The sequence below is a fragment of the Cariama cristata genome, unplaced genomic scaffold (genome assembly GCF_000690535.1).
Source record: "Cariama cristata isolate BGI_N322 unplaced genomic scaffold, ASM69053v1 scaffold2371, whole genome shotgun sequence".
Taxonomy (NCBI): domain Eukaryota; kingdom Metazoa; phylum Chordata; class Aves; order Cariamiformes; family Cariamidae; genus Cariama; species Cariama cristata.
In genome coordinates, this window is record NW_009600845.1 from 26,331 (window position 1) to 42,109 (window position 15,779).

The 15,779-nt window shown below is 33.5% G+C and overlaps 1 protein-coding gene across 1 annotated transcript in view; it reads left to right on the forward strand.

Moving 5' to 3' along the window:
• ASPH (aspartate beta-hydroxylase) overlaps positions 1 to 15,779 on the forward strand; it is a 99,828-nt gene that overhangs the window by 11,526 nt on the left and 72,523 nt on the right. The window contains exon 4 of the mRNA XM_009710179.1: positions 14,849 to 14,938. Coding sequence (XP_009708481.1) covers positions 14,849 to 14,938 — 90 coding nt within the window. The remainder of the gene's footprint in view (positions 1 to 14,848; positions 14,939 to 15,779) is intronic.

Consider the following 15,779-nt stretch of genomic DNA (forward strand, 5'->3'; position numbering starts at 1 on the left):
TGAGAGACTAATTTGATTGGCTTTCGAAAATGTCCATGAAATCATCAGTCTTAATATAAAAGGAATTTATGGTGTTGAGGGGAAACTCCCAAATGGACACTATAAAGATTGAACTAGAGTCAGCCGTGTGATGTAGTTTCACTAGTTGAAAGCCTTTCAGTGACTTTTCCATTTTTGTGACAGGATGACAAATACTACACGGTTGTGTGAATATGTAGAATAAATCATGTATCTGCGGTTGTGTAGTTGGTTTCTGTGTGTGCTTCGATTTGTGCATTTTGTGCACAAAACTTACAAAGCTAAATGTAATAACCTCTACTGTTAACACTATAACGTTTGTCTTTCTAGCAAACATTAACTGAAGCGTTTTGTAACAGCTTTGATTGTATTCTAGCATGTCTGCATTATGTAAATACATATTTATATGTTAATCCTTAATAGAGACATGACAATGATAATTCTCTTGTGAAATATAATTTTAATAAATTGTTTATTTTGTGATTCACTGATTTCTCACATAAATTCTTTTTACCTGTTCAAATAAAGGCACTTCATTTAAAAGTGCTTGAAAATTTTACAGAAAAATTTATTTCGAAGTTAGGTCACGTCTGTTGTATTCAGAAGATACTATGTCATTATATGGTTTATTCCCACTGATCTGTCTGTTTTCAAACTAAGTTTTCAATCATTTCTTTGAATATAACAATTGCACCTCAAGGGCTGTTCTAAATTTGTTGGAGTTTTTTTAAGGTGGGCCTCTTATGGAAGTGGGAAGCTATGATTATGTATTTCTAATGTAATACTGAATATATTAAAGACTAATTGGAAATTAGAATTTAATGTCTTCTATTCCTTGCTAAATTGAAGAACTTAATGTGGTTTTGTAAATTTTAATCCTTTTCCTGTGAAACATGTTTCCTGGTGGAAACATCCAAAAATATTTTCCATGTACATGAATTCTGTCTGCTATCATAAAGTTATTGGTATAGAAAGGGGAATTCGTAATTGTGTTCTGCAGTTTGTATCAGGTACTAACAGCTGAAACTGAGCTGTCATTGTAATACATGAATAGGGTACTCAGACTATTGCTGAAATGATATGAAATTGTTTATTGTGATGCCTGCTATGCTTAAGTTTGTATCGGTTTCACATATAGAGTTCATACTCCAGTTTTAACACCAGTGGATGCAGGCTGAAATCTTAACCTTTTCTAAATTAAATTAATTTTCACTTGCTTTGGCATGGCAATTTTAGAGCAATTTAACTTTCATTAAATCATCCAACTCAGAGTTCTACTCAATCTCTAAAAAGTAATAAAAAAGAAAAAGTGTTAGTGTTAAGCAAGTGAAGTATTTAAAAAAATAATTTGATATATTAATACTGCTGCTTAAGATCTACAAATGAAATAGAACGACAAAAACAGTAGTCACATTTTCTTCCAAATCTTTGAGGATTAGGATATAAGAAAGTTAATAACATGTAAAGTTAATGGTTTTTAGGATGAGATTTATGAAGCATAAGAGAAAGAAAATACTCCATCCTTCTTCCCCCCGCCGTACGCTGTGACCATCAATGCTAGTAGATCTGTGGAATATTACTGAGAAGTTTCTTAGCAAGTGAAAGAAACTTGCAAAGTATCTGAGACATAGGAAATAAGGAAACTTGCTTTGTTTTGTTTGGGTTTTTTTTTTCTCTTTTAATTTTAGAAGCACATTTGAATTAGAAATAAGAATCTCATCACTATTGTGGGATAATAATATCTCTCAGTATGAATTAGAAAAATTGTCACAGAATGTTGAATTCTGTTGTCGATGCTTCAGTAATGGAACTAGATAACCAAAAAGGGCAGGAAAACATCTACTGTGAGAATTCTGTATCATAAAGTTTGTACCAAATAGTTAAAAGACGCGTTGATAATCTGATGAAGTTTAAGTGAAACAGAGATAAACAGATTGCATGTGCTGTGAGAAAGCTGCCAGCACTGAAACAGGTAATGGTTGCATCAGTAAACAGTAAATGAGTTTAATTAGAGCTTGGGAGTTGAAATGCAGGCCAAGAAAGTTCTAATTTGGTATCATGGAAGTTCCTTGTTGATTGTATTAACTGTATGGAAGTCCTCTCAAAAACAGTTATAGTGGGAATAAGGAATTTGTAGGAGGAGAAAGAGGCAGAGCAGGGGAGACCTAGGGGAAATGTTCATACTTAAATAACTTTCTAGAGTGTTTAGTTTCCACGATAGAGGTTTTTTTAAGAAGCGTTCACTCTTGCCTGGTGGTGTTCCTGTTGAGTTAACAACTGAACTCTCACCAGGGGTGAGCAGAGCTGTCAAAGCTCTCCTAAAGTTTGGGATAAAGAGTTTGATTTCAATGTGTTGCATTAATTGTTGTGATGGTAAGCGGGACTTGGCTAGTAGGGGTGATAATGAGATTTAGATGACTCTTCAGTTATATCAGCATGGCAGGCTTCTTTTTTAAAAAACAAAACCCCACAATTTAACAGCAAATAGGTCAGGCCAAGTATGATACACGAATAAACAAGGAGAACTGAACTGTATCTCGACTTTTGCTTCTAACTGCACACAAAGTATTTGAAATTAGTTGAGGAAACTGAAACCTAAATTTTTAGTTTGATTTGTGGTGACTATCAGTTATATCAAATACAGTGAGTATATTAATGTTTTAAAAGAAGTCCAGAAAACTTTTAGAGTGTTTTTAAACTGTCAGCAGAAAGCTATGGCAGCTTTACCTTCTGATATTGTCTTAGACTAATTATTTTAGAAGGCAAAGCTGCTGCTTTCTACCTACAGTTTTTGGCTTGAGAATTTAAAATAGGAGCAAATTAGTAGCAAACAATGTTTTTAATGAGGAAAATACATTGTTTAAGTGGTAGGAACTTGCTAGGTTTTATAGCTAGTAAAGAATGAAAATTCAGTGATTTTTACATTAAATTGGACATGGAGCCTTCATTAGCTACCTTCATATTCCTTACAGGTCATTTATATTAAATTTTACAGAGCTCCAGAAGTAAATGTCTCTGACAAAAGTTTGTGACTGCCAGTTTGGCTAGCATCCTTAGAAATATGTGGGATGTTTTGCTTTCCCATTTTCTCGTGTTGGTAAATGTTTGATATTTTAACTGGCAGTCTTCAGCAGAAGTTTACAACCTTCAAACAGAATACCGTGTTAACCTCTTGCTTGCTTTGTTGTGATACTAATGGAAAGAAACGGTAGGGGAAAAAAAACGTAATACCCATATATCTGAAATGGCTGAGAACTTGTAGGTTTGAACCCCAGATTTCTGTGACCACTTTCAACAATATTTAATTCGAAAGCAAGGCAGTGTTTAATATGGGGGGAAAAAAATCACAATGCTCTTAATATGTAGAATAACTTAGAATTGAAGAGAATAATCAGAAAATTATTTGCATATATGTTGAAATTCTTATTACAACAACTTTTTGCTAGTACTTCCCACCCCCAAGAGCTTTTTTGAGAGCGTGTGCAATCTGTCGGTCTCAAAATTTGTTTCAAGGTCAGTGAATAAGACTTACCACCTGTAGGCTTCATTTTATGGTAATTTTGCATTATTAGTTAGTCTCAATTGACTGACTTAAAAGATACTGAATTTTTATGACAGTTATTCGTATAGGTTACAGTTGGATGGAGGCCTAGAAGCAGAATGCATTGAAGCATTAGAAGGATTTTCACTTCATTGCATGGTCAGACGACAGGGGAAAAAACCCACCTATATTGTAAACATGATTTGATTAGTATTTGAGAGCTGGGGAAAGCTGTTGCGTACAGGTTGGTCATTTTGGACAGACGCATACTGTTTTCCATAATCAGTTGCAGTCAGTTAAGCAGCTAAAATAATGATGACACAGCAGCATGAAATACATGAAATACTGTCTGTCTTATGGTCAGGTAGGATGGATTTCTCAAGACAAGGCTAATAAAAGCAAGACTTACTTGTTGGTTTCTTATAGCTTCTCACAGAAGACACAAGATAGGCATCTGTGACTTCAGAAAAGAAAATGCTTTCTGCCCTGTGTCTTTGATTTGGATTTTTCTTTCAAAATTATGCAGTTAAATGAGTGAGAGATACTAAGCAACTTACTGAGAATTTCTTGAGAGTTTTTTTTTTTATTGCAAGTTGTATGAATTCAAAAAAACTATCTTGCATGTGAGAGGGTTACAGGCTTCGGTATGCCCAGCACTCTGCATACAAGTAATGAGTTCAGTTTAAGGTAAGTGGGTGCTATCCTTCTGTTAGTAAGCGGTTTTGTTTAGCAGAAGACCTTGTATATCCAATGTAGCATATTATAAATGCAGAATAGTAGTAATAATTACATGCAAGTGCATATCCAAACAGTCATAGCTTTTTTTGACTTGCAGTTCTTCTGGAGAAGGAAAACAAAAGGAGAGGAGAAAAGGTTAATAACAGTTTTGGCTTATAGATTCATATTTCCTTTTTTGGCTCTGCAATTTTAACATCTTTTGCTGATTTTCTGTGTGATGGAGGAGGTTTTTAGTGGGACTTCATGAATTAAGGCGAGAACACAAGCTCTAATGTTTAAAGCTTGACACTTTCTGTTCTGTTACCCAGGCTTTCCAGAAATTGCGGAAGGGTAGCAAGTTCAATCTGTCAGCTGCTTAGTGCTAACCTTGGCTGTGTGCTTTCTATGGTAAATGGAAAGTAGCCTCTTCCTTTTTCACATATAAGCCACCTTCATTAGCTTACATTTTGTGGCATGGTGCTGCAAATTCAAAGGGTTTATGCAGGCAGATGTGGTGGTGAAATTGATATATTTTTTCGTGTGACAAAGACTTTTGTATAGCAAGGCTATTAAAGTTTTCAGTATTATTAAATGAATAATACAAAATTTGCATATGCAAGAATAAGTGGCAGGTTTCTCTATGTTGTTAAATATGAGACTGTTATCTGTCAACATCTGTGAAACTGCTCAGAAAGGCTAAGTGCTTTGTGTTGCCTATTATTTCTGTCTTGCAGTGCTTAACTTTCTGAATAAAAATAGTATTCATATGTTTTTCTTTTGATACTGAAATTCTAAAGCTGTGCTCTCACTTGGGGGTTCTTTTGGGTTCTTGGGGGTTCTTTTTGTGACAGTTGTTCTTGAAGGTTTTTATGCAGAAAAATAGAGGAAATGACTGGATTTTATTGCAGAATTAGAATGCTTTGTAATATTCTAAGTTTCAAAGAGTCAGTTAAGACACTAAGTTATTTACCGTTAATCATTATGTAAAAATAATCCCTTTGACATGAATAATTTTTAATATGATTGTTTAAAGCAGTTCTTTGGAAAATAACAGAAACCTATCAGGCTATGTTAACTTTGAAGTATACTTTTTAATTCACTGACTCCAATAGTAGCCATTACTGACATTCCATTATAACCACTTCGATGCCCGATTTTATCTCATGCCCCAGGACATTGCTATCTTGGAAAAGCAAAGTGTTTTACATCCATGTCTTGCTTCAGGCTGTTCGGGGTTCACAAATGAGACTTCCCTGTGCTGTAGCCATTGTAGACACCCAGTCCAGGTGGGAATCAAGGTGCAGCAGGATTTCTGTCTTGTGATCATTACATAATACTAAGATTTTGAAATATATTATTCTACATACTTTTCCTGTAAATGGGTCTGTTCATAATATTAAACTGTACATGATTTACGGAATTATATCATGCATTGGTAACTTGCTGAGAATCCTAACACTATTCATTGTATAAAAGCAGATGGAAACAAATTACTGCTTGCTTGAATATTTAATAAGTGAATTATCAATAATCACTGAACAAGGTATTTTGTAATCTTTCTGCATAGTGCATATAGTTTTATTTAAAAATAATTTCAAATATCTGTATGATAATTTTTGTGTATACAGGTCTTTGTAAAATTTTCTGTTTTCAGTGTCAAGACATGCTTTTAAGAGTGTATCTTAAAATATTCAATAACATTTAATTTTACTATGAAAAGAGGGGAGGAGGTGGAAATTTAAATATGGCTTTGTGCAACTTTACTGATTACCTTTTATTATTTGTATTTCATTGATGCTGTAGTATAACAAAATTGGAGTCTATTCTTCCTTTTATATGAGAAAATTGTTTACTTATTCTTCCACACGCTGCTTAGAGGTAATAAGATTGAATAATGAATTTAGTCAAGTTAGAACTCTGGACTTCAGCCATGATGGTAGTCTGTGGGCCAGGAGCTTAAAAAGGCTTTCATATCCCAGGTATGAGTTTGTAAGGAAATTGATCTAAAAATTGTATTTTTACCTGGCTAATCCATTTTTAAGAAATTTTGGCTGAAATGTCAATACATGATACTTTGAAAACGTGTAAGATAGACATCAGATGCGAGTTGATTACAATGATTTTAGTGGCTAAATTCTGCAAAATTATTATTTTTTTAGTGCAGAATATGAGGATTTTGTTTGTTTTGTTTTTTAAGAATAAATGTTGAGGTATATTGACACAGTTTGAGTAGTTATTAATTGTTTTCTGGAAACCTAAGCTCGAGGTTCATATGTCCAGTGTAGGTGCTTTATATGTCTGAATGAGAACACTAACATTGAGACATGGGAATATCTCTTCTAGTTTAATGAGACTATGTATGAGTTTTAAATGTATATTTACGATAACTTTTCTTAACTTTCTAGTTGGTGTTTGGGTAGCAATGCTCGTGATTTTTGTGGTTGAGGTAGTTGTGTTTATGGGATTTAGGTCTTAATCCACAGCAGCATGATGGTAATAATCCAAACTCTTTTTATGGTATTGGAGAGATGAGGCTAATTATTATTTGTATTTTGGGGAAGGCTTTTGCCTTTGTGCGTTTTGTGGAATTAGGTATGAAGCACAATCAAGATGCTGAATGACCTGAGTTTCTGTTGGCTACAAGGGGGAAGGAGGGTAACACCTGACTTTGGAGAGTAAAGTTTATTTTTTTAATGAAAGTCTTAACAGTCTTAAATAGTCTTAAGCAGTAAGTATTTTAACTTAAATGAAATGGCAACTGCTTTTTGGAATGTGAGCAATACCTTTGCCAAAATATATTTTCTGTTGGATAAAGAAACATAGATTGTAATTCATTGTAAGAAAATACTCAATTTATGTAATCTGCAGTACAAACTTAAAGATATTTTGAGTCAATAGGTTTATTAAATATTGATAAAATTGTATAGAAACACAAATTGAGAGAGAAGTGGCACAATACCTAGCAGAGAAATCAGCTGGGATATTGGTTATAATTACACGGCATCATGCTGGCTGTAGAGAACTGAGCTAGCTCTAAGAAGTTAAGAAGCATCTCAATTAGCATGCATTTGGTAATATGGTACTTTTCTTGGATTAATTAGTCTTCCATCTCGGTACTTGTGGTGGTCTTGCTACTGAAGATGCTTTATTCTTAATGAGTTAACATTTGGTATGTCTCCATAGTTTTGCAGTGTGCTATGTAAAAATAACTTTTTACATAGCATAGCAGATTGAAAAACTTTATGTCATGTTTGTTGAACATCACAGATATGCTCATAACCTATTTCCATTTTGTAACAAATCAGGTGAGGAGCCAGGAGGGGTAGCCAAGAAAAAAACTAAAGTCAAAGGTATTTTTAATGTTCTTTTTCTTGTGGAACTTTATGCAGATAATGAAGTCTGAAATGCATGCGCATTGCAAATACAGATTGCAGGTTATAATAATGTTTACTAATACTAGTGATGTTGGCTAAGTGTGGTCTAATGGTGCAGCAAACTATTATCCGCCCCATTTTTCAGTAAGGTTTTTTTTTGTGCTACCAATTGTAATTTAATGGCAATGTGAGTGCTTTCCTAACTAGAGATTGTATTTTGTTTGTGCAAAATTTTTTTACAATGGTTGTCTTGTTTGGATTATAAGTAGTTTATGATAACTTCATATTCTGCATGTTTAAAAAAAAGTTCTGTTGTATATGCAGATTTTACTCTGTGTGAAATCCTCCTTTAGTTATGTTTCATGAATTCATGATACTATTACTGTATTGTAATTGGACTTGAGCACCTTAATTTCTACTTAAGTCTGTACTTAAATAGTGTCATCTATTTCTTTCTTATGGGAGGAGAAATTTAGGTAAAGTTCAATAACTTCCCTTTAATATTATTTGCAGGGTTGATAGCAGTGATGATACTTATAAAATTTCCAAAAGCTTAAAGTAGGATATCTTGCAACCGATTTATGCCATATATTTATTTATAATTATATTGCTGTATGAACAGGACATAATGGTCTAAATGTGTTCAGTGCAACAGAGAGACTAAAGAAGCTAATTAGCCTTAGCAAAATACCAAAGTACCACATGTACTACAGGTGCTTAACTTTTTAGATGCCCTTTGTTATCGCCACACAGCATGGTGCTATGTAAAGAACACAGTCTCTTTGTTACATTAAAGACACTTAGACTTTAATATGTTTTTTCTAGCAATATGTGAAAAATGCACGCTGTTTGTAATACAAAGTCTCGTTAGGAAAAAAAGTGCATTTGCTCAGGGAAGCTCTTCTGCCCATATGAATGTGACTTTTCTTAGCATCTTGCATGCAAGTTGAAATTTTTAGCAGTTGTTCCACATGGTGCTTGCTATGACTTGGTTGCAAATTGCGTGTTTCCAAGAATACAATAAATGTCATTTAACAATTCATTCCTGAGTTTTGGATCATTCTTCAATGTTTGATAGGAGAATGAAGAAATGGTATGACATATTTCAAATGCTTTATGCAAAAAAAAAAAAAGTTGGAGGGAAATTTGATGTTATTCCTTTTAACCTGAGCTGTGTGATTGAATTTGTCACTCCACAGAAGTGTTACACAGCGGTTAGAGGCAAATGTTACAGTAGCCACGTTGTCACTTGCCTGCTTTTTACCTCAACAGACTGCCGTTTCTCTCAAAAGTCTGAACAAAAATAGAGCTGTTGTAGTTTACATATAAATTCTTTATTGCCTTTTTAATAATGTGGGAATAGTAATTTTAAAATTAAATACAAATATTACATACAGAGATTTAATGGAAAAATTTCCAAATTTTATTGAGTTAAAAATTCCTTATTCTGGAGAATGCTGCTGGTACTGACAAATTTTTTCAAAACTGTGGGCAAAGTGCAAGTAGAGATTGAACATTTACATTTCAAGGATGCTGTTCTGACTGTTCTTATGATATATTATCTAGATACAGTGTCACAGCCAAATGTGAATTGAAATAGAGAAAATAAGCACAAGAGGTACAACTCCAAAAGTAAAAAACAAAAAAGTATTACTAATAACTCTGCATATGGGAAAGCAAAGACGTAAGAATTAATTTACAATTGTTACCTTGATTTCACTGAATATGGTCAAACCAAGTTAACTTTTTCTGAGTTGATTTAATTCACCAGGACATCGCTGTTTCTTCTTTAATTATTGTGTACTTATTTCTTATTTTAGTGAAATACATACTTCAGATACATTTTAAAGTCTTGCCTTAATCTGAGGTAACTATGTCAGTAAGATGTTGTAGCATACATTTGTAGTTTTAGAAAGTTGAGAAAATCGGAGAAAAAAAAGTCTTCTGGTGATGCTCTTTACGTTTCTAGATCCTACAATTGTCATACTGTTGTCAGAGATTCAGAATTTACTGTGATTTTTCATGGTCACAGACAAAACTGGTTTTACCATTCTGCAGAAGTTAGTCAGCAGTAAGATAATAGAGGCATGGTTTTCTCTAGATTAATGCTTTATTCGGATGCAGTTGCAGTAAACTAAGTTTATTGGCTGGCTGCATGGTGTGCGATACTGCTCTAAGTCAAACCTAATTAGTTTAAATTGCTTAAAGCTTAAATAGTTAATTATACAAGTTTAAATTGGCATCTAACAAACATTAAGTAAGAATTTGATCAACACTTTTAGATAGTTGTTCGTAAGATGTTTTCCAGTCTAAGAATGGTTCTCTTATTGAACATTTCCTCTTTTTTAAATGAAAAACTAAAAAGTAAAAGAAGCTATTAAAGAACCACTCAAGAAATTAAGGGAGAAGCAGGAATCCAAGAAGGAGGAAATCAAAGATGAGGAAGAAAAAAAGAGAACCAGGAAAGGAAAAGATGCTACTGATCGGAAGGACAAGAAAGCTGTTGATATGAATAAATTAAAGAAAGATTCTGACAAGGCTAAAAGAGACAGAGGAAAGGAAAAAGGCATAGACAAAAATGTAAAATCCAAGGAGACTACCAAAAAATCAGCCAGTGAAAAGGATGGTACTATTCAGGTGGGAAAAGACAAAGAAACAAGAAAGATGGTTAAAAACCCATCCAAAGAAGACAAGAAGGAAAAGAAATAAACAGAGTTCTGGTTCTGCTAATGAGGAACAGACCTCAAGAATGAGAAATTCAACATATTTATATAAATATGGTAAAAATGACAATAAGAAGATAATGTTTTCTGGAGAGAAGTCTAAACAGAGGCTATATATAATAATTTTTTGAATACTGTTAAGTGTGTACTGGCATTGTAAACACAAGGCAAAAATGTCTGCTGTGAAACTCTAATATGTACATATGTTAATATGCCTGGCTAACAATATGTGTTGAAAACAGAAATGTCAAATGGATGCCAACTACTTCAAGCATACTCTAAATCTGGGGGGTTTTTTGTTTGGCTGGTTGGTTTTTTTTTTTCCCCTTTCTTTGCTTCCTTGTATTAAAATGCTCTCTTCTTGATGTGGGGATGAAAGTGTAATGTTGTGTATCAAATGCAAGTTTAAAAGCAGTATTAAGAGGATTATCTGGACGCATATGGTGGAGACTCATAAGAAAATATTTCTGTTTCACAAAAACAACCAAGAGGAGCATTACTGGAATGTATTGTCATAGGAACTTAGCAAATAAATGTAAATTATTCACTGCTAAACTTTTTTCCCTAAGTACACTGAGAAAACTGTTTTATACACAAACACTCAAACCAACTTCAGTGTTGCGTTAATTTATGAGACTTCAGTGTATACCCAACCAAAACGTTGCAACACTTTTGTTTATTGATCCTATGACAATATGTTCTGCTTTTCTTCCTTCCTTTATTTATTTCTCTTTTAGCTATCTTTAGGTCTGAAAACTTGATTCATTGTCACTTTTCAGTTAACTGTGTCCTGATTTTTTCTGAGTTTTCCAAGCTTCTGGTTATGAATTCTTCTGAAAATTAGGCCACTTGTTTCACCATTGATAGATATTGTTGGATTCCCATCACATTTTTAAGAAGTGATATGCTACTACTACTATATTCTGGTTGAACTTGATTAGAGAACAGCTTATGTATTTTTGAACTATTATTTTATTCAAACAACACTTTTCAAGCACATGATACTTCTGTAAGCAAACTTCTGTGTTTGTTTGCTCTTATAGCTTCTGTATTTTTAGCACCGAGGAATGATTTGTCCAGCAGTCTCATTAGAATAAACAAAGTTATGAAACATTTCTGCAGAGACATTTCAGTATGTCATTGAATCTATACTTATGGGAAAGGAATATTTTCTAATTTTACTGGACAAATAATGTTGTTTAGTATGTTGAAATATTAATTGCACAATAAAATTACACAAGATTCAAGAACAAAATTTGTAATGAAAGTTGAGGATTTATTATTGTTATACTGCAGTATTATTTTAAAGAAAACAAAACTAAAGAGTGAAATTGAGTACGAGTATATGCATGTGGGTGGTGATTAAAGTCCAGAAGGTTGATTCTGTTCATGGTTTTGCTTAATTTTTGTGTATAACAGCTGGCAATAAACTTATCTCAGACTTTCAATACAGCACATACGTGTGTCTGTAGGATGCTTTGATCCTTAGAGGTATAAGATATGGTAATAGGGTAAGATATTATCTGATATTTTTTTCTTTTTTTTAGAGGGAACTTATGAAAAATAGTTCAAATAAAAGCTGTAGAAAATAGTACAGTAGCTTAAGATTCTCACTGTGATAATTTACAGAGATGATATACTGAGCTATTTTCTAAATATTTATATACATGTGAAGGAGGAGGGAAAAGATGTGTGTTATGAACATTATAGTGCTTAGCAAAAAACTTGACAGAATGAAGATCTAATAAATGCACTTGCATAATGACCATTCTCTTTTAGGCTTCGGTGATGATAGACTTGTTTATTCCTCTTTGCTTTGATGAGTGTTAAGATACATATTTGACAGAGGAGCACTCAAATCACACTTCTCAAGAATGGTGGCACAGTGGTATAATGCACATCACCTTTTATTTTCTCCTCTAATGTGACAGAAGTTGTAACTGTCTGGGAGTGAAATTTGGAATGAGTTGCCTTTCTTAACATAGTGTTATATCTATGACCCAAAGTTTATCAGGTTCTAAAAAAAGTTTGTTGTAGTTTTTTGGGGGTTGTTCCCCCCCCGCCCAGAACATTTTCTTTGAGGAGCACTCCAGGCTATACTGATAACCACACAATAAAGTGAGATTTTTGCCCCAGAGATATATTGTACTGTTGTATATCTCTATGAAATATTATTGTCATTCACCTTAACATGGCAAGTTACCACAGTTCAAAAAATGCACCACACAAGTAAAAACTGAGTGCAACTTTATTTTAATAAAAAGATGACAGAAAATAGGATCTTGCAAAAAGTAAATGACTTAACATATTACATACTCAACAGGATGGACTAGGAATTGGTGATAAACATGATAGATGTGTATGAAAAGCTTGAAAGCAAAGTGGAGAAATGCACAAGCAAAACAAAGACCTACCCTTGCTAGACCCTTCTGTCCTTTTACAGACCCTAAGTGCTTGTTGGCTGTGAAATACTGGCTATCCTTTGAAATATTTTGAAACCATTTATTGTTCATGAAGCAGAGCAAGTGGTTGTCTGGAATTGGAGAGGTGGGTTATGGGAGGATGTAAGGACTTATTTAAGGAGGTGTACATCTAAAGGAAGTGAACTGTGTTTGTGAAAGCAGGGTGGCTCTTTCTGTGCTTCCAGATTCTGAAGTGTGAGGCAGTGGCTAATATAAGTAACTGGTGGTGTCTCCATGTGTAGTTAAAGATGATTGTAGAAGGAAGCAACTTCTTACTCTTGTAGCCATTAATATTACTGCAGCAAAAGAAGAATGTAAGACTTCCTAATACTTTTTAATATTTCAGGGGGTTTTTTTGATGACACAGAAGAAAACAGACAAAAAATGAAGTGTACATTTGACTTTTTTCTTCTAGCTTCTTATCTTGACTCTGTAGTAGTGGACTCTTAGTTACTGTACTTTTAGATACAGCCTAGCTACTTGTCTTCGTGTAACTTAATATAAAAAGGTGTAAGTAGAATTAATTGTTATTCCTGTTCCCATTACTTATATAGGGTAATGGAATAAATACATGTTTTTCTCACAATGCATAAAATAATAAAATCTTTCTAGTTTAAACAAAGTTGTTTTGAGGCATACTACTCCTATTTGTATGAGATATGTTTTGACTCCAGTAGAAAAGAGGTGATTTTTTTTTTTTTTTTTTGAATCTCTACTGACTTGAGATATAATGCTTATATTGTTCCACTTAGAGTTGCTCTTACAAGATTGTTAGCAGTACAGGAGTGTTCATTATAGTGTAGCCTCTGCTTTCTTAAATATTTTTTTTTTCTTTCTATTGATTACTGTGCATACAGCTCTTGAGAACTTAGTTTGTTTTGGGCAGTGTTTATGTTTATTTAAGAAGGTAGTTTTATCTTAAATGATATTGGAACTTAAATATGAACCTTGGAAAAATGGTGTAGAATTCTGTTTGGAAGGAACTTCAGGAGATCCTTATTCCAAAATCCTGCTCAAAACAGGGTCATCTCAGAGGTATGACTGGGTTACCCTGGCCATTATCCAGTGTGGTCTTTAAAACCTCCAAGGATGGGAATGCACAACCTCTCTGTGCAGCCTTTTCCACTGATTTGACTGTCCTCGTGATGGGGTGGGTGTGCAAGTGTGTGTGTAAGCTTTTTCTTATACCCAGTCTGAACTTGGTTAAGGCTTGCCTAAATCCTTCCTAAAAGATGGTTGAGAGGAAGATTAGGCTAATAGCGATACATTCTTTCTGGAGGATGTGTTATCTTAAGATGTGGTGTAATCTTTCAAGGCTATGTATTATCTTTATCTGTTACCATGGTGTTGATCATTGCTGTTACTGGTTGCTTTCTTTTCATTGTGTTTTGATCTAGAAAGACTCTGTGGTATAGACAGTAAGCATCTTAGTGGTGAAATTCCATCAGTCATACTTTTTCTGTAGTAATTTAGTTGTCAAAAGAAACTAGAGAGTGAGATTACCTTATTTTGAAGAAACTATGTTTCTCTTCATCAGATCTAAGATTTAACATGAATTTAAAATACCTCTTCTCATCTGTGCAGCACTTTATAAAGTTCAGATTAGTTCTCCGTAAAAACCTGTAAAATTGATGATATGAAAGCACTTTTTTCCCAAAGAGAAAACAGTGAGAAAAACCTGCTGCCTATTTTTCTTCTGGATCCTGAATAGGTGTTGAGAATAGCATAGTCATTTGTTCAGTTGCTTTGAAATAAAGGCAAGTGCTTAAATTTCTGTCTCTTTTTTCCCCTCATTGTATGTTTGTCTTCAAAACGTACTTGTTTACTATCTGAATACACTTCAGTCTTTGTATATATCACTGTATATCAGGAGAGCCCTGTAATTGTGATTGATTAATTGAATACATTTTGGAAAGTTTAACAGCAGTTAATGTAATTGAAACTACTTTCTTAGTTTATAATTTAATCATATCAAAAAGAGCATAAAGTTAACTTTATAACTGAAAAATGCAGGCCTTAAAGAAAGATCTGTCCCAGCACAGCCAACATCACCAGAATCTGAGGAGACCGTACAGCCTGCTGAGAAGTCGTATGCTGAATCAGGTAAGGCCTTTCGTAAACCATAGGTGAAATAAAAGACATGATACTTAATTTGAATTATAATTCTGTTTCCTTAGCGTGCAAACTCATTGTGTTATTTTTTTGGGTAGAAAAATAAATATTTCATTGATTTTTTGTCTTGCGTATCCATTACAGTTTATTTAGTGGGAATCACTGTTGATAACTTTTATACAAAACACTGACCATGAAAAGTCTCATTTGAATGTATAGAAGACACTCTTGTCAGCTCTCACAGTTACCATTGGAACAATATCAAATCAGAATAACTTTCTGCTGATGTGAAGTTGTGATTGTGATACATATGCGATGGTATAGCCAGTGAGAATAACAGCAGATTTTCAGCCTTAAAAAAATACAAAACCAAACAAAAACAACAAAAAACCCCGCCCCCCCATTACTAAATTCATGAGATTAATCAAATATTCACTTTTCCACTAAACCAATAGTATATCATAAATGCAATAAAGCTTCTATTGTTGAAAAAAGATTTAAACATTTTAAAAGCCCCATAGTATTAGTAACATTTATTAGGTTTAAGAGGAATACAAGAAAAAATATTTCTATGTGTCAGACTTCAGATATGTGATTTGCATTTTAGTGTTATTTAGAGAGGGCATATTTTTTCCTATTCCTCGAAGAGGCTTGTCCTACTTGATGTCTATGTGAACCTAACAAAATAACCCACAAATATGGAACATGTGGTTAATAAAAAGGAATATAGAATTTGTTTTAAAATATTTGCATTACATTTCTTAAGTTATCATTTATAAAATATATCAAGGTAAGATGTCATTCTCCCCCCCCCCCCCCCCGCAACACACCA